Source organism: Sinocyclocheilus anshuiensis, unplaced genomic scaffold, assembly GCF_001515605.1.
Source record: "Sinocyclocheilus anshuiensis isolate Anshui unplaced genomic scaffold, SAMN03320099.WGS_v1.1 scaffold181, whole genome shotgun sequence".
NCBI lineage: Eukaryota > Metazoa > Chordata > Actinopteri > Cypriniformes > Cyprinidae > Sinocyclocheilus > Sinocyclocheilus anshuiensis.
In genome coordinates, this window is record NW_015540898.1 from 1360279 (window position 1) to 1386491 (window position 26213).

A 26213-nucleotide genomic window follows, 5' to 3' on the forward strand; every position below is an offset into this window, starting at 1 on the left:
TCTATCTATCTATCTGTCTGTCTATCTGTCTGTCTGTCTGTCTATCATCTATCTATCTATCTATCTATCTATCTGTCTGTCTATCTGTCTGTCTGTCTGTCTATCATCTATCTATCTATCTATCTATCTATCTGTCTGTCTATCTGTCTGTCTGTCTGTCTATCATCTATCTATCTATCTATCTATCTATCTGTCTGTCTATCTGTCTGTCTGTCTGTCTATCATCTATCTATCTATCTATCTATCTATCTGTCTGTCTATCTGTCTGTCTGTCTGTCTATCATCTATCTATCTATCTATCTATCTATCTGTCTGTCTATCTGTCTGTCTGTCTGTCTATCATCTATCTATCTATCTATCTATCTATCTGTCTGTCTGTCTGTCTGTCTATCTATCTAGCTATCTATCTATTTTTTTTTATTAGTGTTTTTTAAGTGTGCATATATAGTATTTATTAATTTTTATTTATTAGTTTTAGTTCATTTAGTTTTGGTTATTTTATCATTTTAACTAAAAACCAATATGAGAAATGTTGCCTGAGAAATTAAAATAAAAATGAGAAATGTTGCCTTGGCAACTAGCTGAAATAAAATACTACTATAAGATACTATAACTTTTTAATTGTTTTTTTTTTTCTGTTTTCTGTTTTTATTTTAAATGTAGTTTTAGTAATTTTGTTGTGTTTTTGTCTTTTTTTTTTTTTTTTAATAATGTCTATATTTTTATTAAGTTGTAGTTATTTTGATAATACTATTTTGATTAAGATAAACTAAATAAAAAAGAAACACATTGTCTTGACAGCTAGCTGAAATAAAATACATTTTATCACAAGTTTTTTTTTAGTTAACGTTTATTTTATTTCAAGTAATGAAATTGTTTTCTTATGATTTTAGTTTTAGTTAACGGCTGCCTACATAGAAAGCATCTTTACTAAGATGGAACTGAATGGAAATGCTCTCCATTGGCAGTAGTTTCATTAATGACTCTAACTAACACGAACAACTGTTTTCAATATAGTTGAATGTTAACATTTTAATGAGTACAAATGCTGTCTAGGTTTGTGGCTCAGCTACTGTAGGTCTGTAAAGAATCACAGATTTCTGTGGTTGTGCTGAAACACATTGACTGCAAGGTGTTGAGCGTTGTGTTATGTTGATGTTTCTGTCAGTCTGGAGGCCGGTCACCAGCAGACTCTGGCTCTGTGGCAGAAGCTTCACTTTGACCTCAGGAGTCTGCTGTCCTGGCAATACCTGATGAAAGACATCCATCTCATCCGCTCCTGGAACATCACTATGGTCCGTTCTACACTTCATTCATGACATAAATAGATACCTCTGTGTTTTAGTCATTAATTGATGATTTAGCCAATAAGTTGACAAATAATGTATGATGATCAGTGGTTATAGGAGTAAATGTACTGACTGGTTATTTCACTCTCTCATATGTAAAAGGAAGGAAACATGTTCTACAGTAAACGCCACCCTGTAACTAATTCAGTAACTTGATTGTAATGTTGCAGACCGACCGAGTTGTATTTAGGAAACAGATGGTAAACAAGGAAAATTTGAAAACACAAAACCAGTCATAAGGGTAAATTTCTCGAAATTGAGATGTATACATCATCTGAAAGCTGAATAAATAAGCTTTCCATCGATGTGTGGTTTGTTAGGATAGGACAATATTTGGCTGAGATACAACTATTTGAAAATCTGGAATCTGAGGGTGCAAAAAAATCTAAATATTGAGAAAATCACCTTTAAAGTTGTCCAAATGAATTCCTTAGCAATGCATATTACTAATCAAAAATTAAATTTTGATATATTTACGGTAGGAAATTTACAAAATATCTTCATGGAACATGATCTTTACTTAATAATATCCTAATGATTTTTGGCATAAAAGAAAAATTGATAATTTAGACCCAAACAATGTATTTTTGGCTATTGCTACAAATATACCCCAGCGACTTAAGACTGCTTTTGTGCTCCAGGGTCACATATGTTTGTCCTCCTATGTTTTAGTTCAAGACGATGAAGACAGACGAGTACCAGCTGATGCTGAGGAACCTCCAGCTGCACTATCAGGACTTCCTCAAAGACAGCCAGGACTCCAATCTTTTAGATTCCAGTGACAACATGCAGATCGAGAGGGACTATAAGGAGACCGTACAGCATTACGACAGCCTGCTCCGCACCCTGGAGAAAGGTACAGACACGAACCCCTGACAGAGCCCACTGATGCCATGAAACGCTGAAACACGAGGGTTTTAGTTTACGTTGGGTAACTGTTGAATTCATGTTTCAGGAGCAGCTGTCAGAGCGCAGGGTGAGTCTTGTGCTCCTGCTGGCCTGATGAGCAGAATTTGGTTATCATGGACGAGCTGCTTTATAATGGAAAAACATGTTTTGTCAGCTTTTGTCGTCATTCGTGTCCTGTGCTTTAGCTAATGGCACATCTCTACAGAGTGTGCATGTACTGAAACGCTCAACGCAGCAGCGTAGTATAGAGGAAAAACACAGCCTGGTCAAACGATGCATTTCTGAATCTGTGTAGTTCATATATGGCTGTCATTTAGATGGCATCTGATTGGGTGAATCCAACGAAACATGTCAGGACCATGTCCAGCCAGGGTTATTATAGTTAACGAAACTTAAAGGGTTAGTTCATCCAAAAATGAAAATTAGGCTGCGTTTTACTCACCCCCGAGGCATCCTAGGTGTATATGCCTTTCTTCTTTCAGACGAATCCAGTCGGAGTTATATTAAAAATTGTCTTTGATCTTTCAAGCTGTTTAATGCCACTCAGCGGGTGTTGCATTGCTTCAGTCCAAAAGAACTTAAATAAAAATCGCCCATCCATAAAAAAAAGTGTCTCACACGGCATCCGGGGGTGAACAAAGGCCTTCTGTAGCGAATCGATGCATTTTTGTAAGAAAAATATCCATATTCAAAGACAATTTTTAATATAACTCCGACTGGATTTGTCTGAAAGAATGTTATTGTCATTATTTAAAAAAATGTCTATATAGTTTTTAGTTATTTTATTAAAGTTGTAGTCTTAGTTATTTTAGTACATATCTATCTATCTATCTATCTATCTATCTATCTATCTATTTTGCATCATGGTAGTGCTTGTTGTTCTTTCTTTTATTTAAATACAAAAAAAATAATACAATTGTTACGGGGCTGACAAGACGTGAGACGTGCGGATCCATATGCAAGCTTTATTAACATCAGAGGAGGCCAGAAACACAGGCAGGGTCGAACGGTGGCAAACAGGTATATGGCGGGCAAGACACAAGAATAGTCCTAGGGCTAGGTTCATGGACCAGATACGTAACAGAGCTCCCCCCCCAAGGAGCGGCTTCCAGACGCTCCAAAACAGTTTACGATTCCGGAGGGCGGTGGAGTGGAGGCGGAACAGGGGGAGGGATGGAGGGCCAGGTCCACATGGAAGTGGAGAGACCGGGAACTGAGGTAGAACCAGCGGAGCAGAGAGCCAGGGTGGTGCCGGCAGTACAGGTGGAGCAGGGAACCACCAGATCCAGACAGCAGACCACCACGGCGGGGCAGAAGACCACCACGGCAGAGCAGAAGACCACCACGGCGGAGCAGGGCTGTGTGCAATCAGTGCAATGAATGATGGGATATGTAGTCCGGGGTGATGTGCAACAGTGTGTAGTGCGAGAGTCAATGAAAATGGAAAGGGTGACCTCTGATGGCTAGCAGACAGAAGTTCATGGACCGGATACGTAACAGCAATGAAACATATTTTACTGTTATATTTTACAGTCCTCAAAAAATAGGCCTCATTTTCTTCATGCACAGCATTTTTTTGTCTTTTGATTTTGGGATGAAATGTGAGCCACTAACACAAATGGAATGTGTGTGATGTGACTAAGTGTCATGAATGTTGGCTGCAGTGCACCGATAAAGGGAGAGATAAACTGTTGTCTGCCTTTAGTGTTGTTTGAAAGCCATAATGAGAAATCTTTTCTCTTCACAGGCGAGCAGGATGAATCCATATGCAAGTCATACATCACCCAAGTCAAAAACCTGCGCGTGCAGATCGAAGACTGTGAGTCTCGTACGGTGGCCCGCATCCGGCAACCAGTGGATAAAGATCCGCTCAGAGACTGCATTCAGAAAACTGGAGATCAGAAAGTACGACACAAAACTCTTTCTTTTTTATTTTATCCAGTTAAAACTCTTTTTCAACTGTAGTATGTGTATACATATTTAAATCACATTTTTGAAATGGGTGAATTTTAAGAACACATCCCCAAAATCATAAAAATATTTTTTGCTTTCTGACATTATTTTTTAAGCATGTTTTACAAAATGTTCTTATTATTGTAATGGATCCAAAAGACAATTGTTAGCTTATTTTGTGTTTCTCTTTGTGATTCTCATTAAATGCTTATTACTGTAATACAAAATAAATTAAAGACAGAACAGCAAATACTAAAACAATATGAGATATAAATGAATCAGAGTAATGAGATTTTAACCCATTATGGTATTAAAATTTGTGCTTAATTGTCCTGAAAATAATGTCACAATGTAAAAAAAATCTCCAATATATAATCAGTGTTATTTTAGCATATTTGAGATACAATTATAGTTGTTATTAATATTTTGAATCAGTTATTTTTCAATTTTCCATATATATTATATATATATAATGTGTGTGTGTGTGTGTGTGTGTGTGTGTGTGTGTGTGTGTGTATAGATATTAGACAATTTTATTTCAGTTTTAGTTATTTTAGTACATATTTAAACAAAAAAATGAAAGATGTCTGAAAATAAGTGAAATAATTTTGTTATATTTCATTTTATTTCAGGTAACATTTATTTTATTTCAAGCAACAAACATGTTTTTTAATGGTTTTGAGTTTCAGTTTTTTAATTAACTGTACCCTGAATATAATTTCTTATTTTTTCTTTTGATTATGATGTGAACTATGACTTGGACCATGGTCTTTGTCATATTTAACCAAATTAATCATTGTGTTTTTGTTTCTGGCTCAAACAGAAAGTGCAAATAGAGCTGGAAGGAATTAAGAAGAACCTGGACCGAGTGTCTCAGAAAGCTGAGGAGGTGCTGTCCTCGCCGGAGCAGTCCAGCACTCCAGTCCTGCGCTCAGAACTGGACATCACCCTGCAGAAGATGGACCAAACCTACAACCTGTCCTCAGTCTACCTGGAGAAGTAAGCAGCAGTATTTGTCTTTGCATGGCACATCCACTGCTGCTCGTCATTCATGCTTTGACTCTGTATTATTATGTACTAATAATCTTCAATTAAGCATGAGATCAGATCGAGGCAATTATTTTCTCTGTAGACTTAAGACAATAGATATCGTGATCCGGAATACACAAGGAGCAGAAGATGTGGTGAAGAAATATGAGAATCGTCTGCGTGAGGTTCACACGGTTCCTTCAAACGTCCAGGAGGTGGAGAACTACTGCTCTGAACTCAAGGTAATATTTAATGTTCACTTACTGGTATCTGTACCATTTATTTAATATGTACAACAATATAGGTCAGTGCTTCTCAACCACAACAATATTCAAAGGACCGACATTCCTAGGTTCTGTAAATTCTGTTGTAGGATTCCTGAAGTTTTATGAGCTGGATCCTGATCTTTTTAACCAATTAACAATGTTTCCAGTTGTTTGTGGTTTACTGGATAAGGAATAATGATAGTTTTTTTTTTTTATGTTTGTGCTCGCAATTTATGCACAATAAAATATTTTAGAGCTAGGTATAACTACAAAAATGTCTATTCTTTATAAAAACGTCCATGGAGTTTTAGGATTTTATTAATTTACATGACTTTTCCAGCTTTAGAAATCATACTTTTAAAATAAGGCTTCCTTGTATATCCCAGTTTTACAGTTGTTGAACGGGTGAACTGAAAAAAAAAATCGTAATTTAGTTTTAGCAGATTTTTATGCTTGTTTTGTCTTATTTTAATTCAAGAAAGTCGTTATATTGGAAGATGGCTGTGGCCCTCTGGTTGAGAACCATAAATTACTGTAAAAAAGCATTTTAAGCCTGTTCAAACCAAGCAATAGATGGTAGAAATGATGTTTAGTCAAAGTGTTCAAACAGGTTTCCCAGTCTGCCATTGGCCGGGTAAACCGACTGTCCTGCCCCTTTATTCGTAACTTACTGATGTCATTGGTTGTGTCAGTTTGGCTGTGTCGACTGATTCTCAAACAAACAGACTATGTTTTGAAAGCCACAGTGTTGTGGAAATCAACTTACAAATTATTATTTACACTTGCATTCGCATATTAATTAACAAGAAGGGGAAAAATCACACTACATCTTTAAGTCTTTTTACAGTCCCACTTTATATTAAGTGGCCCTAATACCTGTGTACTTACATAGTAACTAGATGTGTACTTAGTATGTAACCACAGTGTAAGTACACATTGGTACATAGTATCTACAGCTGTAATATTTCTGTAACTACACATGTAACAACCCTCAGGATGGTTTGTGTAAGTACAAATGCGTAACAGGACATTGGTAACAGCACTTTTTTTCACTTCACTAAGTACTCGTGTAACAGGAATTATATAACTACATTTTGTAACAACAATATGTATAAGAGTAATTGGAACTATTTGATCCAGGGGGTGGAGATGGGTAGGTTTAAGGATATGTAAAGTGGGAGGAGTTGGATCTCAAGTTGGTGGAGTTGGTGCACCACTGTAATACCAGTGTACTTGCATGGTAACTCCTCAGGAACTGTCCACTTAATATAAAGTGTAACATTCTGGACACCAACCACAATTTATATGTAAAGCCTAACTTACTAGCCGCTGCTGTGTAACATCAGAGTAATTACATGGTAAATCTAATATAAAGTGTAACACTTTCTTTACCGAAAAGTGCTGTTAGTCCTGTTACACATTTGTACTTTCATTACCAAAAAGTGTTGTTACAAATGTCCTGTTACACATTTGTATTTACACATACCATTCAGTGGGTTGTTACATATGTGTAGTTACACAAACATTACAGCTGTAGATACTATGTACCAATGTGTACTTACACTGTGGTTACATACTACGTACACATCTAGTTACTATGTAAGTACACAGGTATTAGGGCCACTTAATATAAAGTGGGACATTTGATCACAGTTATTTTAATGAAAAACATATATACCTGCAAGTGTACAGTATGTCTAATGTAGTTACATCAAATTTACCCTGGGATTAAGTCAGCTTGTTCCTTTATGTCCAGCGAATGCGTTCGGAGGCAGAAACCCAGCGGCCCGTGTTTGATGCCATGGATAGCAAGCTGGCCAAGGCCACGGTGGTCAGCCAGCGTATGCTTCAGGTTCACAGCGAGCGGGACGCCGAGCTGGATCACTACCGGCAGCTCCTGGGCAGCCTACAGGATCGCTGGCGCACCGTCTTCGCTCAGATCGACCTGCGGCAGCGCGAGCTCGAGCAGCTGGGCCGGCAGCTGGGCTACTACAGGGAGAGCTACGACTGGCTCATCCGCTGGATCGCAGACGCCAAACAGCGGCAGGAGAAGATCCAGGCCGTGCCTATAATCGACAGCAAGATGCTCAAAGAACAACTGGCACAGGAGAAGGTACTGAATAACACAAGCTTTCGGCGCTTAACCTGGGTTAAACCTTTGGTAACGGGTTGAGCAATACCTCATGCTTGTTTGAAGTTTGAAAGTAGGTTATCATTAAAAAGTCTTTGTGGAGCCTTTTTGATTGGTAACAACCAAAACCCACTCATGAACTGCCTCACTTTACCACCATTTCTCATTTAGCTCACTTACACTCTAAAAAATGCTGGGTTAAATATAACCCAGCGCTGGGTTATATTTAACCCAGCATTTTTTAGAGTGTAGGTTCCAATATCTTAGTAAAAATATAAATAACAATGACCGGTGACATTGAGTTATTCATTGCAGTGATGAACAGTGTTATTGTACAGTAGTAAGTGTCAGAGACTTTACATCTTGACATTTTTACAGATAGACAACCAGTTATTGAAAAAAAAAGTTTGAGCAGTGTGTAATGTGGAACAAGCTCAATAAAGATCTTGTGAGAAATATTCCAGAAGCTTTTTTTTCGCTTCTGGAATATTAATTTATGTGCATTAGTTCTCTGACATACATTGCAATGAGAATAATTTTGTTAACCCATTGCAAAGGTATAAGTATAATATGCTGACTTTTACCTTCACAGAAACTGCTTGAAGAGATTGAGAAAAACAAAGAGAAAGTTGATGAATGCCAGAAATATGCCAAAGCTTACATTGATACAATTAAGGTAAGAGAGAGAGTTCTATAAGAGAGAGTATATACATTTATTTATTTACTGTATGTACCTACAATTTGTGGTTGGAGTGCTACAATCTTTATTTTTTCCAGGACTATGAACTTCAGTTGGTTGCCTACAAAGCTCAGGTAGAACCTCTGACTTCTCCTTTGAAGAAAACCAAGATGGAGTCTGCCTCTGATAACGTCATTCAAGAGGTTAGAAAACGCTCACAGATCATTCACATTTATACATGTGCATTATTTGATTACTCATGTTTGCGTAGGTTACAATGGGGTTTATCATTTTAAATGTACACTTATGTTATCTTTTAAACTAATACATCCTACTAACTGATAGGATTTGAATGATAATTTTTCAAAATGCTTTGTCTTTTTCATCATAGTATGTCACTCTGAGAACTCGCTATAGTGAGCTGATGACGCTGACCAGTCAGTACATCAAGTTCATCACAGACACGCAGCGGCGCATCGAGGGCGAGGAGGTGCGTGACATCAGGGGACCCTATTCATACCAGACTAACCCAACACCTAACATTAACCAACCAACCCAACCAACCACTCATCAGAAAAAGAAAAAACATCCAGATATGCTTAATGTATGGGTGACTCGACATTTATTCTGTGTCACTTTGGACACAAATATAGTTATTTTCAGTAGTATGTTACTGCAAGTATTTCAGAAATGCGTGACAGGTAGAATAAATTTGCCCTGTCTTGCTTAAAATATTAAGCATTAATAATTAAATTGTCTTTTAAGGGCAATTTCATTTGTTTTTTTCATTTTTTTCATTTTTACACATTTATTGTTGTAAATAAATAAATACGATAAAATAAAAATAGAATAGCTTATAATGATTAATTTTTAGATACATTTTATTTGATTTCATTAATTTGAAAACATACAAGCAGCTGATGAAGTATTTTGACATTTTAACAGAACAGTAAATGTTATATTTGTCAGTGCTGGATAAAGTACTTGAAAGCGACACTTAAAACTTGCAAATGCCAGACCACTGATTCGTCAAACCTGCTTTCTTTCAGTCTGTGTTCTTCCGACTTTATTTTGTAGTAAGTAACGAATATGCCTCGGGGAAATGTATTGGAGTAAAAGTATAGATTTTTAATTCGGAAATATAGTGGAGTAAAGGTGAAAGTTGACAGAAATATTAAAACTCAAGTAAAGTACATATGTGACCCTGGACCATTATAAGCTGAATAAATAAGCTTTCCATTGATGTATGGTTTGTTAGGATAGGACAGGGGTAGGCAAGTTCGGTCCTAGAGAGCCGCTAGGTTTGAATATATTTACGGTAGAAAATTTACAAAATATCTTCATGGAACATGATCTTTACTTTACTTAATATCCTAATGAATTTTGGCATAACAGAAAAATCAATAATTTTGACCCATACAATGTATTTTTGGCTATTGCTACAAATATACCCCAGCGACTTAAGACTGGTTTTGTGCTCCAGGGTCACACTTTCTCCTAAAAATATTTTTAAAAGTATTATTACTTCGTTAGATTACACCACTGATATCAGATGGTGTCTGATGCACACTAGGGAAAGTAAGTCATATGAGGCCCACTTTTCCTATATACTTTTCTCTTTTCTCACTACTGTATGTCTTTCAAACCCTAACCTTTGATTTCTTTGCTTCTCTTAACTGCTTGCCAGTGCTTTGTCTTGATGATTGCTTGATCTTTTTTGGGCTCTAAAGAGGTAAAACTTTTCATTACGCTCTAGTTATTCTATATCCATATTCCAGTATCCGTCTTCATTAATATTCTGCATTTCCTCCTATCCAGCTTATATGAGTTACCCTTTCTAGTTAAATGTTATTGTACTTTTGTTCATTGTAGTTTTCTGATTCTCTTAGCTCATGATGGTAGATTGTGTAATTCATTTACTTTAATTGACTTAATTGGTCTCCACACTGCATAACTAAAAATACATAACTGAAATATAATGAGGTAGTAGTAGTTTTAATGCATTTATGTTGTTAAGATTCATGACTGAAAACTTTATAGTATCATCTAAATTTCCAATATAATAATATATTGTATAGGTGTAAATAATCATATTTGAGAATCAGATTCCTACTGCCCTTATTTTTTATACTTCAAGGTCATTTAAAATGTTCTTTTCATACTAACGTTTCCTCTTTTTCTGTGGATCTGGACCTGCTTGTCTGTCTGAATCATTGCTTTTAACACTTATAGCTTACTTTCAATTGCTAACTGGAGTTCTTGCTTGCACTATTGGTTTTTAGTTGTTCTGTTCTTCTCACCCTTTTTTCAGTCCACCAAATCAAGTTCTCATTCTTAACAATGATAAATCTTTAGAAAGGCAGGATTTTTTTTAAACACACTTAAAGTTTGTATTAACTTTATGCTCAGTTTTCATCCAGTCATCTAGTTTATAGCAAAATCATATTGATTACATTATATTCTATTCTGTAGACTTTTTTAATCACTTTGTTTAACTGGAATGCAGTAAATGGTTTTCATAGTGCCACCATATGGGAGCTTCTCCCTCGCATGTTGTGAGAATGTAGTGTTTTAAAGCAGTGTCTTGTGTCTCCATACATTAATCATATCATCTTACCATAATCCAAATGATTGCATATGATATTTGACTATTAATTTACCTTAACCTTGTTTGTCATGATTGCATCTAAACCTGTCTTTCTTTGAGCTAAATAATAACCTTAACACTTAAAGAATTAGTTCACTTAAAAATTTAAACTTCTGTCATCATTTGCTCATCCTCATATTATTCCAAACCCCAAATGTCTTTCTTGCTTCCATGGAACACAAAAGAGAAACATTTAATAATAAATGGGATCTGAAGCTTACAAGCTTCAAAAGTGACGAAACACGATAACAGTCGTCCAACTTGTGCTGTCTTCCTAGATTTCTGAATATATACAATAGCGTAAACATTTTTGTCACTATTCACTGAAAAAAATACAATAGTGAACATATTTTCAGTGAATAGAAACTTGTTGATTTCCCTCTGTTCCTTCTGGCTTCAGAAGTCTTGGAATATAATGCACAAGTTATATGGACTGTCCCATCTCAGAGGGACATCAAGAGTTTGATATCTCTTGTTATCATTTGCTTTTATTATGTTGAAAGAGTGGCCGATATATATCACCTTTTGTGTTCTACGGAAAAAAGTACAAATATAATATTGTAGACAGTCAATACAGGTTTGGAATGACAGAGTAAATAATGACAGACTTTTCATTTTTGGGTAAACTACTCCTTTAACACCCCGTCATGCTTGATCTTAATCATAATTTTCTTTACCATTTACCTCCACTAATACAGAAAGCTGCTGAGAAACTAAAAGCAGAAGAGAGGAAAAAAATGGCTGAGATGCAGGCAGAGTTAGAGAAACAGAAGCAGCTAGCTGAAGCTCATGCCAAGGCCATTGCCAAAGCGGAGAAAGAGGCACAGGAGCTCAAGCTCATGATGCAAGAGGAGGTTAGCAAACGAGAGATTGTTGCTGTGGATGCTGAAAGGCAAAAACAGAACATCCAGCTGGAGCTGCACGAGCTCAAAAACCTCTCCGAACAACAGATGAAATCAAAGAGCCAACAAGTGGAGGAGGCTTTACAAAGCCGGGTCAAGATAGAGGGAGAGATCCGCATCATAAGACTTCAACTAGAAACTACACTGAAGCAAAAGTCCACTGCCGAGGACGAGCTGAGACAGCTTAGAGACAAGGCTGCAGAGGCAGAGAGACTTTGCAAAGCTGCTCATGAAGAGGCTGAGAAACTTCGCAAGCAGGTTAACGAGGAGACCCAGAAGAAGCGGATGGCGGAGGAAGAGTTAAAGCTGAAGTCTGAAGCAGAGAAAGAGGCTGCCAGGCAGAAGCAGAAAGCCCTGGATGACCTTGCGAAGCACAAGATGCAGGCAGAGGAGGCAGAAAGACACATGAAGCAGGCTGAGACTGAGAAAGCCAGACAAATCAAGCTCGCTCAAGATGCAGCTCAGAAAAGTGCCGCTGCTGAGTTGCAGAGCAAGCGCATGTCCTACGTCGAAAAGACATCCAAACTTGAGGAGTCACTCCGAGAGAAGCATGGGACTGTCGTTCAATTGCAAGAGGAGGCAGAACGCCTCAAGAAGCAACAGGAAGAGGCAGACAAAGCAAGGGAGGAGGCTGAGAAAGAGCTTGAAAAGTGGAGGCAAAAAGCCAATGAAGCCCTTCGTCTAAGGCTCCAGGCAGAGGAAGAAGCCCACAAAAAGACTCTTGCACAGGAAGAGGCTGAAAAACAGAAAGACGAGGCTGAGCGTGAGGCCAAAAAACGGGCCAAAGCTGAAGACTCTGCCCTGAAACAGAAAGACATGGCCGAGCAAGAGCTGGAGCGGCAGAGGAAGCTGGCAGAGAGCACAGCACAACAGAAACTTTCCGCAGAGCAGGAGCTGATCCGCTTGAGGGCTGATTTTGATCATGCCGAGCAACAGAGATCACTGCTCGACGATGAACTGTACCGTCTTAAGAATGAGATTAGTGCTGCAGAGCAGCAGCGGAAGCAGCTTGAAGATGAGCTTTCCAAAGTTAGAAGTGAAATGGACATACTTTTGCTGCTGAAGTCTAAAGCTGAAAAGGACAGCATGTCCACCACCGAAAAGAGTAAACAACTCTTGGAAGCTGAAGCTGCGAAACTGAGGGATCTTGCAGATGAAGCAGCCAAGCTTCGTGCCATTGCTGAAGAGGCAAAGAGACAGAGACAGGTGGCTGAGGAAGAAGCTGCGAGACAGAGAGCAGAAGCTGAGAGAATTCTCAAAGAGAAACTTGCTGCCATTAATGAGGCCACTCGCTTGAAAACTGAAGCAGAGATAGCTCTAAAAGAAAAAGAGGCTGAAAATGAACGCCTGAGAAGGCAAGCTGAGGATGAGGTTTACCAGAGAAAGGCTCTTGAAGATCAGGCAAGCCAGCACAAGCAAGACATTGATCAGAAGATCAAACAGCTCAAGAAGTCCTCTGAAGTGGAATTAGATAGACAGAAATCAATTGTGGATGACACTCTTAAACAGAAAAGAATAGTTGAAGAGGAGATTCGTATCTTGAAAGTTAACTTTGAGAAGGCTTCATCTGGCAAGCTTGATTTGGAGCTTGAACTGAATAAGCTGAAGAATATTGCAGAGGAAACACAACAAAGCAAACTGCGAGCTGAGGAGGAAGCCGAGAAGCTACGCAAGCTTGCCCTACACGAAGAAAACAGAAGAAGGGAGGCTGAAGAAAAACTGAAAAAGATTACTGCTGCAGAGCAGGAAGCAGCTCGACAGCGCCAGGTTGCCCAAGAAGAAGTAGAGCGTCTCAAAAAGAAAGCTGATGAGGCCAGAAAGCAAAAAGAAGATGCTGATAAAGAAGCTGAGAGGCAAATACTTGCTGCCAGTGAAGCTGCTGAGAAAGCAATTACAGCTGAACATCAAGTCCAAAGTGTTCTTGTTCAGCAGAAAGAGGACAGCCTGGTACAGAAAAGGCTCAAGGAGGAGTTTGAGAAAGCCAAAAAGCTTGCCCAAGAAGCAGAAAAGGCCAAAGAAAAGGCTGAGAAAGAGGCTGCCCTCCTCCGCCAACAAGCAGAAGATGCAGAGCGTCAGCGGCAGGCTGCTGAGGTTGAGGCAGCCAATCAGGCCAAAGCCCAAGAAGCTGCTGAGAGGCTCAGAAAAGAGGCAGAGCTAGAAGCAGAAAAGCGAGCCCAGGCAGAAGCAGCAGCGCTGAAACAAAAACAGCTAGCTGATGAAGAGATGGCTAGGCACAAGGCACTTGCAGAGCAGACACTTAAGCAGAAATCTCAGGTTGAGCAAGAGCTTGCTAAAGTGAAACTGCGGCTGGATGAGACAGACAAACAGAAGACTCTCCTGGATGATGAGCTTCATCGCCTAAAGGACGAGGTCAGTGATGCTGTTAAACAGAAAGCCCAGGTAGAGGAGGAACTGTTCAAAGTCAAGATTCAAATGGAGGAACTCATCAAACTCAAGCTCAGAATTGAAGAGGAGAACCAACGTCTCATCCAGAGGGACAAAGATAATACTCAAAAATTCTTGGCTGAGGAGGCTGAGAACATGAAAAAACTTGCAGAGGATGCTGCCAGGCTCAGCATTGAGACCCAAGAGGCTGCTCGCATGAGACATATTGCAGAGACTGACCTTGCCGAGCAAAGAGCTCTTGCTGAAAAGATGCTTAAAGAAAAGATGCAAGCCATTCAGGAGGCCTCTAAACTTAGAGCAGAGGCAGAAATGCTACAGAGACAGAAAGACCTTGCTCAAGAGCAAGCTCAAAAGCTGCTTGAAGACAAACAACTGATGCAGCAACGGCTTGAGGAGGAAACTGAGGGCTTCCAGAAATCGTTGGAGGCTGAGCGCAGAAGACAGTTGGAGATAACAGCTGAGGCAGAGAAACTTAGACTTCAGGTGTCCCAGCTCAGTGATGCCCAGTCTAGAGCTGAGGAGGAAGCCAAGAAATTCAAGAAGCAGGCAGATGTGATTAGTGCCCGACTTCATGAGACCGAGCTTGCCACCAAAGAGAAAATGACAGTTGTTGAAAAATTGGAAATACAGAGATTGAGCAGTAACAAAGAAGCAGATGACTTGCGCGAAGCCATTGCTGATCTTGAGAAAGAGAAGGCAAAATTGAAAAAAGAAGCTGAAGAGTTACAGAAAAAGTCCAAACAGGTATTGTGTAAAAGATGGCATAGATTGCTGCGTTGATAGATTGATATGTCATTGTTAACCCTCTCTCCGAAAACTAACATTGCTTTAATTCAGTTCTTTTTTTTCTATTACAAATGTTCCAATCTTTAATTATATTCTCTAATGATTTCTCATTAATCTTAAAATGGATATTTACATCATTGAAAATTATTTGTTTGAATGTTTTTAGCATTGTTTTAACTTTGTTCATTGTTTCTTATTTTATAGATGGTGAATGCTCAGCAAGAACAAATTAAACAGGAGAAAACAATTCTCCAGCAGACATTTATGTCAGAAAAGGAGATGCTGTTGAAGAAGGAAAAACAAATTGAGGATGAAAAGAAGAGGTTGGAGAACCAATTTGAAGAAGAGGTCAAAAAGTCAAAAGCCCTTAAAGATGAGCAGGAACGTCAAAGAAAACAAATGGAGGATGAAAAGATTAAACTGAAGGCCACTATGGATGCTGCTCTGATAAAACAGAAAGAGGCTGAACAAGAGATGTTTAACAAGCAGAAAGAAATACACGAACTTGAGAGGAAGAGGCTTGAACAAGAAAGAATTCTTGCTGAGGAAAACCAGAAACTGCGTGAGAAACTTCAACAGCTTGAAGTTGCTCAAAAAATCACCCAGGAGATTCACATCCAGACAGAATACAAAAAAGTCCTGAATGGTCAAAGTATTTCTGATGAAGTTGACAGCACACATGGTTTCTCTCCATTATCCTTCGATGGCATTCGTGAGAAGGTGCCTGCAAGTAGACTTTTTGAAATAGGACTTTTAAGCAAAATGGATTATGATAAGCTCCAGAGTGGTGACACCACAATCGAAGAACTCAGCCAGACAGACAAACTTAAAACAGTTCTTGAGGGCAAGAATTGCATTGGTGGCCTGCTTATTCATCCAAATCAAAAAATGCCCATCTATCAAGCCGTCAAGGAGAAGAAGATTGCTCCTGGGACAGGGCTAGTGCTGCTGGAGGCACAGGCTGCTTCTGGATACATAATAGACCCAGTTAAAAACAAGAAACTCTCTGTCAATGAGGCGGTTAAAGAGGGTCTAATTGGACCTGAACTTCACAACAAGATGCTGTCTGCAGAGAGAGCTGTCACTGGCTACAAGGATCCATACACAGAGGCAAAGATCTCCCTCTTTGAAGCTATGAAGAAGGGTCTCATTGGGGAGGATCATGCCATCAGGTTGCTTGAGGCTCAGATAGCAACAGGTGGCATTATTGATCCAGTCAATAGTCATCGTGTGCCCAATGAAATAGCCTATAAGCAGGGTCAGTTTGATGTGGCCACCAGTAAAATCCTACAAAATCCAACAGATGATGTCAAGGGATTCTATGACCCAAACACCCAAGAAAATATGATGTACCAACAACTAATAGAAAGGTGTGTCACTGATTCAGAAACAGGACTCTTTCTTTTGCCCATTTCTGAGGAGGCTGCTCTAAATGCCAGGATATTCACAGATGAGGAAACAAGAGATGTGTTTGACAAGACAACGGTATCGGTGCCATTTGGCCGTTTTAAAGGAAAGACTGTGACCATCTGGGAGATTATAAACTCTGAGTACTTCACTGAAGACCAGAAAAAAGATCTTATCCGCCAGTACAAAACAGGAAAAATTACAGTTGAAAAGATCATCAAAATTGTTCTAACTGTTGCAGAGGAAAAAGAGAAAAAGTATGAGCTTGCCTTTGATGGCCTGAGAGCACCTGTACCTGCTACAAAACTTCTTGAATCAAAAATTATTGACAAAGACCTCTATAACAAGTTGCAGAAAGGACAACTGCTTGTAAAAGACGTGTCTGAGATGGAGCATGTGCGCAATGCCTTGAAAGGCACTAAATGCATTGCAGGAGTAATTATTAACTCAACCAAACAAACAATGTCCTTTTATGATGCCATGAAAAGAGACATGATGAGACCTGGGCCTGCTCTTAATCTCTTGGAAGCACAAGCTGCCACAGGATATGTCATAGATCCTGTTAAAAACCAACAACTCACAGTAGATGAGGCTGTCAAAGCAGGTGTTGTCGGTCCAGAACTTCATGAAAAACTACTCTCTGCAGAGAGAGCTGTCACAGGCTATAAAGATCCTTACACTGGAAAAACAATTTCTCTGTTCGAGGCTATGAAGAAAGACCTGATCATGAAGGAACAAGGAATTCGACTGCTTGATGCACAACTAGCAACCGGAGGCATCATTGATCCTGTTCAAAGTCACCGCATTCCACATGACATTGCCTGCATGAAGGGCTGTTTTGACGATGCAAACCACAATTTTTTGACCAGCCCAAGTGATGAAGTTAAGGGATACTTTGACCCAAACACTCAGGAATATCTCACTTATCCACAGCTTTATAAAAGATGTGTCACTGACAAAAAGACTGGCCTTCAGCTTCTGCCTTTGTCTGAACAAGCCATCAATGCCAAAGAGGAGATGAAGTACACTGATGCCCAGACCAAAGACGTAATGACTCAGGCAACTCTTGAAGTTCAGAGTGGACCTTTCAAAGGGAGAAAAGTTACCTTATGGGAGCTCATTAACTCTGACTATATCACTGAAGAGCAAAGGCTTGACCTAATAAGGCAATATAGATCTGGGAAAATGACAATTGAGAAGATTATAAAGATTTTAATTGAAATTGTTACTAAGAAAGATGCCAAGAAACAAGAAGAGGGCTGCTTTAAGGGACTTAGGGCACCAGTTCCAGCCAAGTCACTATTTGACTCCAAAATCATTGACAAGTCTACCTATGATTTGCTGGAACAAGGTAAAAAGACTCCAAAAGAGGTCAGCAAAAACACTTCAGTCAACAAGTATCTCCAAGGCTCTGAGAGCATTGCTGGAGTTTACCTTGAGCCTACAAAAGAGAAAGTTAGCATCTACCAAGCAATGAAAAAGAAATTCCTCAGACAGAACACTGGTATTGCCTTGCTTGAAGCTCAAGCTGCCTCAGGATTCATTGTGGATCCATCAAGAAATGAATGTCTCACTGTGGATGATGCCGTTAAAGCAGGTCTTGTTGGTCCGGAGCTTCATGAGAAACTTCTCTCTGCTGAAAAAGTTGTCACTGGATATAAAGACCCATTCACAGGCAATAAGATCTCCCTATATCAAGCAATGGAGAAAGACCTTATCCCCAAAGAACATGCCATGCCACTCTTGGAGGCCCAGTTGGCATCTGGTGGAATTATTGATCCAGTAAACAGTCATCGTATTCCTGTTGAGACTGCAATCCAGCGTGGATATGTTACCAAACAGCTGGCCAGCAGCATTGCTGAAAGCAAGTACTTCTCTGACCCTGCATCTGATGAAAGCATATCATACAAACAGTTGAAAGACAAGTGTATGGCTGATCCTGATACAGGCTTAAATCTACTAAAGCTCTCCAAACCACAGGCCCCAACGGTTGTGGAGAAGACGTACCTTTACAGTGAAGAACAAACCCAGAGTGATCTATCTAATACCCAGATTGATATACCCATTGAAGGTCAGGGCTCTATGTCTCTCTGGGATATCATGAATTCAAATCTACTACCTGAAGATCAGAGGGCTCGGCTTCTAGAAGAATATCGCTCTGGTAATTTAACAAAGGAACGAATGATAATCATTATAATTGAGATTCTGGAGCAGAAAGAAATCATTAAAGAGGGGAACACCCAGACCGGCAGCACAAGAAGACGTCAAATCACTATTGAAGATCTGTACAATGCCCGCATCATCGACCTTGAGACTTACAACCTGCTGAAGAAAGAGAATAAGACTTTGCGTGATGTCATGGAAATGCAAAGTGTTAAGCAGTATTTGTATGGAACTGGCAGTGTTGCTGGTGTGTTGACTGATTCAAATTCCAAGATCAGCATTTATCAAGCAATGAAGAGAGAGCTGATGAAGCCAGACATTGCAATTGCCCTCTTGGAGGCTCAAGCAGCCACTGGATTCATTATTGATCCTGTCAGGAATGAAATGCTCACTGTAGATGAAGCAGTGCGCAAAGGTGTGGTGGGCCCAGAACTTCATGATAAGCTCCTGTCTGCAGAGAGAGCAGTCACTGGCTATAAGGATCCATATAGTGGAAAGGTTGTCTCCCTCTTCCAAGCAATGAAAAAGGACCTTGTCCCAGAGGACTATGCTCTAAGGCTTCTTGAAGCTCAGGCAGCAACAGGCGGTATCATTGATCCAGAATATAACTTCCACTTGCCAACAGAGATTGCCACACAACGTGGACATATTAACAAAGAGACAAATGAAAAGCTCTCCGATGAGCTCAAAGGATATGTCGACCCATTGACTGATGAAAACGTTTCATATTCTCAGCTTCTGAAAAGATGCAAGTTAGACAAAGATGGTGTATATCTGTTGTCTCTAGGAGAGAGAAGACTGCTCTTCAAAGGTCTCAGAAAAGAAATAACAATAGAAGAGTTATTCCGCTCAAAAATCATTGATGAACAAACAGTCAGCAAACTTAATGAGGGACTACTAACAGTGGAGGAGGTGAGCAATAGCTTGCGAAAATATCTTGAGGGCTCAAGCTGTATTGCTGGTGTGTTTGTGGAGTCTACTAAAGACCGTCTATCTATCTACCAAGCCATGAAAAAGAATATGATCAGGCCAGGCACTGCTTTCGAGTTGCTGGAAGCTCAAGCAGCCACAGGTTATATCATTGATCCTATCAAGAACCTCAAGTTAACTGTAAATGAAGCAGGCAAGATGGGAATCGTCGGCCCGGAGTTCAAAGACAAGCTCCTGTCTGCCGAGAGGGCTGTGACTGGCTATAGAGATCCTTATACAGGCAAAATGATCTCCCTGTTCCAGGCTATGAAAAAGGGCCTGATTTTGAGAGACCATGGAATTCGCCTTCTTGAGGCCCAGATTGCTACTGGAGGAATCATTGACCCAGAGCAGAGTCACCGATTGCCAGTTGAAGTGGCCTACAACCGAGGCTTTTTTGATGAGGAGATGAATGAGATCCTCAGTGACCCATCAGATGACACGAAGGGCTTCTTTGACCCAAACACCGAGGAGAATCTTACCTACCTGCAACTGATGGACAGGTGTATAGTCGACCCAGACACAGGTCTTGTGCTCTTGCTTCTTAAAGAAAAGAAACGTGAGACAAAGACTTCGTCCAAATCCTCAGTTCGTAAACGCAGAGTCGTCATTGTAGATCCAGACTCAGGCAAAGAAATGTCTGTGTATGAAGCCTACCGCAAAGGGCTAATTGACCATCAGACTTACATTGAACTTTCGGAGCAAGAGTGTGAATGGGAAGAAATCACAATGACATCGTCAGAAGGGGTAGAGAAGTCTATACTCATTGACCGGCGATCAGGTCGACAGTATGACATTGATGATTCTATTGCAAGAGGCCTTATTGACCAGAGTGCAATTGAGCAGTACCGCTCCGGCACCCTTTCTATCACAGAATTTGCTGATATGTTATCTGGAAACATGAGTGGCTTCCGTTCCCGATCATCTTCCTTTGGATCCACCTCCTCTTATCCAATGAGCCCTATACCTTCCATCAAAACTCCTGCAACTGTATGGAATGATCCAACTGAGGAGACCGGTCCTGTGGCTGGAATCCTTGATACAGATAGCCTAGAAAAAGTTTCCGTCACTGAAGCCATGCGTAGGAACTTAGTGGATTCTATAACTGGCCAGAGATTGTTGGAGGCACAGGCTTGCACTGGTGGCATAATAGACCCATCTACTGGAGAGAAATTCTCAGTTGCCGAAGCGACAGAGAAGGGTCTTATAGATAAGATAATGGTTGAGAGATTCAACTTAGCCCAAAAAGCTTTCCATGGATTTGAGGATCCTCGCACTAAAGTCAAAATGTCTGCTGCTCAGGCTCTCAAGAAAGGCTGGCTTTATTATGAGGCAGGGCAGCGTTTCCTGGAAGTGCAGTATCTCACTGGTGGCCTTATTGAGGCAGAGGCTGAGGGACGAATCTCCCTAGAGGAGGCAATCAGGAAAGGTTCTATTGATGGCCGTACAGCACAAAAGCTCCGAGATGTGAGTGCTTACACAAAATATCTTACATGTCCCAAAACCAAGCTGAAGATCTCCTACAAAGATGCTATGGACAGAAGCATGGTTGAAGAGGGATCTGGCCTTAGGCTACTGGAAGCTTCATCAACATCCAGTAAAGGTCTCTACAGTCCCTACAATGTCAGTGGCGCCGCATCTGCTTCTGGTTCTCGGTCTGGATCCAGGACAGGCTCTAGGTCAGGTTCAAGAAGAGGGAGCATTGATGCTACTGGCTCTGGATTCAGCATGAACTTCTCATCATCCTCATATACTTCCTCTGGTTACAGCCGCAGATTTTAAAGCTGGACCTCATAACAAACCTAACACATGGTCCTGCAGCTTTCATATCAGTGCTGACTCTATACACTACAGTTACATAATACACAGAAATTAATTAGAGAAAAAAATAATCACTTTATTCTGCTTTGCATGTGTTTGGTATAGGAAAATGCATTCCAAAAACTACCAGTATATTTTTGTCTGATGATGGTTAAATTCCCATTGTATGTATTTTGGATGCTTAATAACTATTACATGGTTAATCAAGTTGTCTATTCTTGGTTTATTTCAGTTCATACAGATATTACATAGTTTGAAAGTGATAATTTTCATTTCTTATTTTATACTTAAGTACAGCATTTAAATTCAGGAAATGTAAAAAAAAAAAAAAAAAAATTAGATTTTTTTTTTTTTAATCAAACTAACTAGTCTGTATTTAATATCACTTATTATTGCATTTCTACATGTTATTTTAGGAAATTATTTTTATACTTTGGTTTATTTCAGGATAATGTACCAGAAAATATACCAGGTTTTACAAAAAAGAAATTAGATTAACAAAGAGTGTGATTATTTTACATATTTGTATAGATTTGATAGATGGATACATTAGAGGCTGCTAGACATCTTATCAAAAAAAAGTTGCAGCTTGTTTCACAGAATGTAAAACAAAACTACACCTATTCATAAACATACATAAACATTAAAGGAGGAGCAAGCACTTTGTACAACAAGCCAATTTTACTGTCCCCTGACACTGGATGTTTTTTTTGTTATGAAAGTCAGTTTTTCATTTACTGGATCCAGTCCCTCTGCAAAGTCCTTTTTAAAACTCCTGACTACCCTATAAAGGAGTCCTCAAGGTCCAGTTTTACTGTTATTCCTCCACTGATGTGATATCCAATGAAGATTTCAGATGGCTCAGGTGTCTGATCCATTCCTCACTCATAACATCTGGACAGATCTGGATGAAATATAGTACTTGTAAGTTGAACTAAATTTACATTTATTGCCGCTGTTTCCTAATGACCACACTGATTTTACTTTTCCAAAATCTTTTTGTTTTAACACCTATTTTACTCAGTTCTACCACTGTGCTTTCAAAAACAGCTACTGTAGAAGACGTTTATGCAATCTTGAGAAGCTTCCTTTTTAATAAGTTGAATGGCATACTATATGTCTGCTTTTTCCAAAGGATTTTCTTGACAGCATTAAGCCATATAATAGTTCTTGTGTCATTTATAGTGTGGGTTTTGTCATGTTTTTTTCTCCCGCAGAGATCATCAGTTACTAGATACCGACAACTTGATGATTCCACACATTTGGTCTTGGATCTTGAGATAAATGATGCTCATCAGCAGCCCACATCCTTAGACATTCAGGTATTTATTAAAAATTCACCAGCTCTCTATGATTTTGCATTGTATGTACCTACTGTATGTTTGATACCAAGTATATTTTTGTTTCCCTTCATTCACTGTTTTGTTTCCCTTTTGTCATTTTGTTGCTTCATAGTATATTTTTAATGTTGTTTTTAGAGCCTCACTGAGGGTTTCCTCCTACCTTTGCATCTGCCATTTGCATGAAGACACTAGAGGCTAGGGCTACCTTGAAGTTTGCCTTGGATATCATATCAAGAACTGACACTTTAGTGGACTGCTCCTGTTTTCATCAGCTTGGAGCTGGACTTTGGAGTTTACACAAAATCATTCAAAACAACAAAAGAATTGGATCCATTAAATTGATCTTAATGTGGAATTTTTATGTAGAATCTCCGAGTTCTACTGCCTACATTGTTTTTAGCCCCAACATGAGTTTTTTTTTAAATAAAACACTCAATGCATTAGATACAATGTGCAAACCCTTGTATTGCATTACACATTTACATAATACAAATAAATGCAGATTACATCTTTGACTGAATGTATTTTGGCTCATTTAGTGTAAGGCAATTTAATTTTTCATTTGTACATTTCCTGTGCCAAAAAACATGTTTTGGTCATTTGTTGCCTCCCATGTATTTCTTTGCTTGTTTTTTTTATATTAATTGTACTGTTGTGTCTTTTGAAAGTACTTGACTTTTTTATTTTCTTTTATTTTTTAAATTTCTTGATGTATATGTAAAATATTTTTTGTTTATAAAATATTTTTGCATGTTTTACTGACTTGCTATAAAGTGTTCTAAAAAGATGAAGAATAGATTTTTGAATTTACACCAATATATGGAAGATTTTATGAGTAAAGGATGTATGAAATACTAACTGGTGGATGAACTTTTACCTTAAGAGATACTGGTAATAAAGAGTGAGTTAATAACACTATACTCAAGAGTAAATAAATATATTTTGGAAAGATCAGTTCCAGACTTTGTACAGTTTGTGTTTTATCTTGTGTTTAATCTAATCGATCATTCATAGCACTATGACATTCCAATAAACAGTAAAGTACACCTATTTTTAGCAGTCATGTATCAGAATACTTTTACAAAGCGAGCCCTTAAGGTGAGTAATCACCAGACTGTTTAAACATACAGACAGGAAGTGTGATGCAGATGATGGTGTTGATTAGAGAAACAGTCAGTATTCAGTGGAGGCTGTCCTCTGGTGGTAGGGAGGTTGAATGACAGGCTCAGATGACATTATGTTACATCTGTAGGCTGGAAGACAGAACCCAGAGGGAGACACATTTATGGATGGCCTGCCTTTGTGCCATTACACTGCCGACAGCCTCTCTGGACCTCCTGCATTAACTGTGCCCATGCCGTGCCTTTCTCCGCATGATGGCAGTTCTACGGTATGTCTTCAGATCAGCAGAGAGATAGAATTACATAAAAAGCTAATAAGCTAGCTGAAAATATTTAATATGCAAATAATATTGAATTGCAAATTAATCAATAAGTATGTGCTTGTTAATAATAAGTGTGTGTTCGGTTGGTGTCCCTCTGTTTCAGGAAGCAGCTGCACAGAAAAGAAGACAGTATGGGTAAACAAAACATATACTGTCCATTTTTCATTTTATATTTTAATTTAATAATAAAGCCCATATATTTTTCAATTTAATTCCACAAATGTAATGCATTCAGGCTGTAGGTCGTGTCTAAGCTAACATCTAATAGTGTTTATAGTTATTATATTATATTATATTATATTATATATGATATATCATATCATATATCATATCATATCATATCATATCATATTATATTATATTATGGGGTAGGGGAGTTATGTTATCATGAATAGGTTTCACCTAAATATGTCAGTCTTTTTTCCATTCAATTCTTCATCACAGTTATTTGATTTTTGATATAGGCTTTAACCAATTCATGGAGCTTTCACCTAAACTACCTATATATAGGTAATACATATTAACATATTAATATTACTGACATGTTGAAAATGCAAGCTCTGCTACTGGTGATTGTATTAAAATAGACAGTTCCGTCCTGGAAACTCCAAACTGTATTTCACATTGTGCTAAAATCCATGATATAACAGCTAAGATATGATACACCTGCTAACCATATGCTTGCTAAAAATCCAGATTAAACTAAACTAGACTGATTCGCTGGTCTTAGCTGGGCGCTTTTCAGCTGCTGAAACTGGGAGACCAGCTAGACTACTCAAGTCCATACAAAACCAGCTAAGACCAGCGAACCATCTCAAGCTGTTGTTTTTCTTCTTCTTCCAACAGGACATATCAAATATGATAAATATGCAAGATAACATGATAAATATGAAAGATGACATTTGATGAATTAATTTGTGGCCTGTGTGTGTTTTATTGGGTTTGTGTGTTTGTGTTAAATTAATAAGGCACCGAAGTTGTGCCGAATATAGTCACTTCTGTCATGTCTAACAATCTAACTACATTCGCAATACAGCACAACCTTGTGTACATTGCTGCGTAATTCTGTATTTAATTCTATTCTATTCTATTCTGTTCCATTATGACACACTAAAGGGCCAAAATGTTGTTTCTTTTGTGAGTAATAAGGAACAGAATAAGTACAGACACTAGTCAACAAAACAGACAACAATAGACAAATATTGATAACATATAAAGACACAAGAAACACTATAACACTATAATGTCAGTAAGACATTTGGACATGCCTACTCATCCTGTATGGTTATTTTATAAATTTAAGAGCAACAGTAAAACAAATAGAAGTATCATTCTGATGTAGTGACCAAAACAGGTGACTCCAGTGAAAACTATACAGTATATTTGAGATAAACATTTTGAGCTTCTGTCTTCTTGTTTGTCTAGACTCCAGCTCTGCTCACTCCACGCAGTGAAGTGTGAATGTGTTCTTGTACTGTTGCTAGGATGGATTCAGAGGAGTGGAGTCAGTGGCAGAGTGAGTTCAGAGGGCAGATCAGGGCTCTGCGACACTGGCTGAAGACCATGGAGAAGAGACTCCCTCCACCGGATCCTGCTGTGAGTCTCTCACAGACACTGGGGCCCAAGTCTGAGGACACTTACATTTACATTTACATTTACATTAAGTCATTTAGCAGATGCTTTTATCCAAAGCGACTTACAAATGAGGACAATAAAAGCAGTCAAAACTAACAAAAGAGCAACAATATATAAGTGCAAATGATAAGTCTTGGTTAGCCTAATGCAGTACACGTAGCAAGGTGTATATATATATATATATATATATAGTGCTAGAGTTAGAGGGTCAAATAAAGATGGAACAGATGTGTTTTAAGTCGTTTCTTGAAGATGGCTAAGGACTCAGCTGCTCGGATTGTTCAATAGTAGTTCATTCCACCACGAGGGAACAGTTAATGTAAAAGTCCGTGAAAGTGATTTTGTGCCTCTTTGAGATTCACAAGACTCACTTC

General features: G+C 38.8%; 1 protein-coding gene across 1 annotated transcript in view; it reads left to right on the plus strand.

The window, feature by feature from the left end:
- Positions 1 to 23810, plus strand: part of plecb (plectin b) — a 78273-nt gene extending 54463 nt beyond the window's left edge. Inside the window, 13 exon segments of the mRNA XM_016486847.1 lie at positions 1169 to 1295; positions 2022 to 2205; positions 4006 to 4163; positions 5035 to 5210; positions 5344 to 5482; positions 7263 to 7619; positions 8230 to 8313; positions 8415 to 8519; positions 8708 to 8806; positions 11662 to 15015; positions 15262 to 22341; positions 22635 to 22739; positions 22896 to 23810. Of these exon segments, the coding sequence (XP_016342333.1) occupies positions 1169 to 1295; positions 2022 to 2205; positions 4006 to 4163; positions 5035 to 5210; positions 5344 to 5482; positions 7263 to 7619; positions 8230 to 8313; positions 8415 to 8519; positions 8708 to 8806; positions 11662 to 15015; positions 15262 to 21378 (10900 nt within the window). The 3' untranslated portion in view covers positions 21379 to 22341; positions 22635 to 22739; positions 22896 to 23810.
- The last annotated feature ends 2403 nt before the right edge of the window (positions 23811 to 26213 follow it).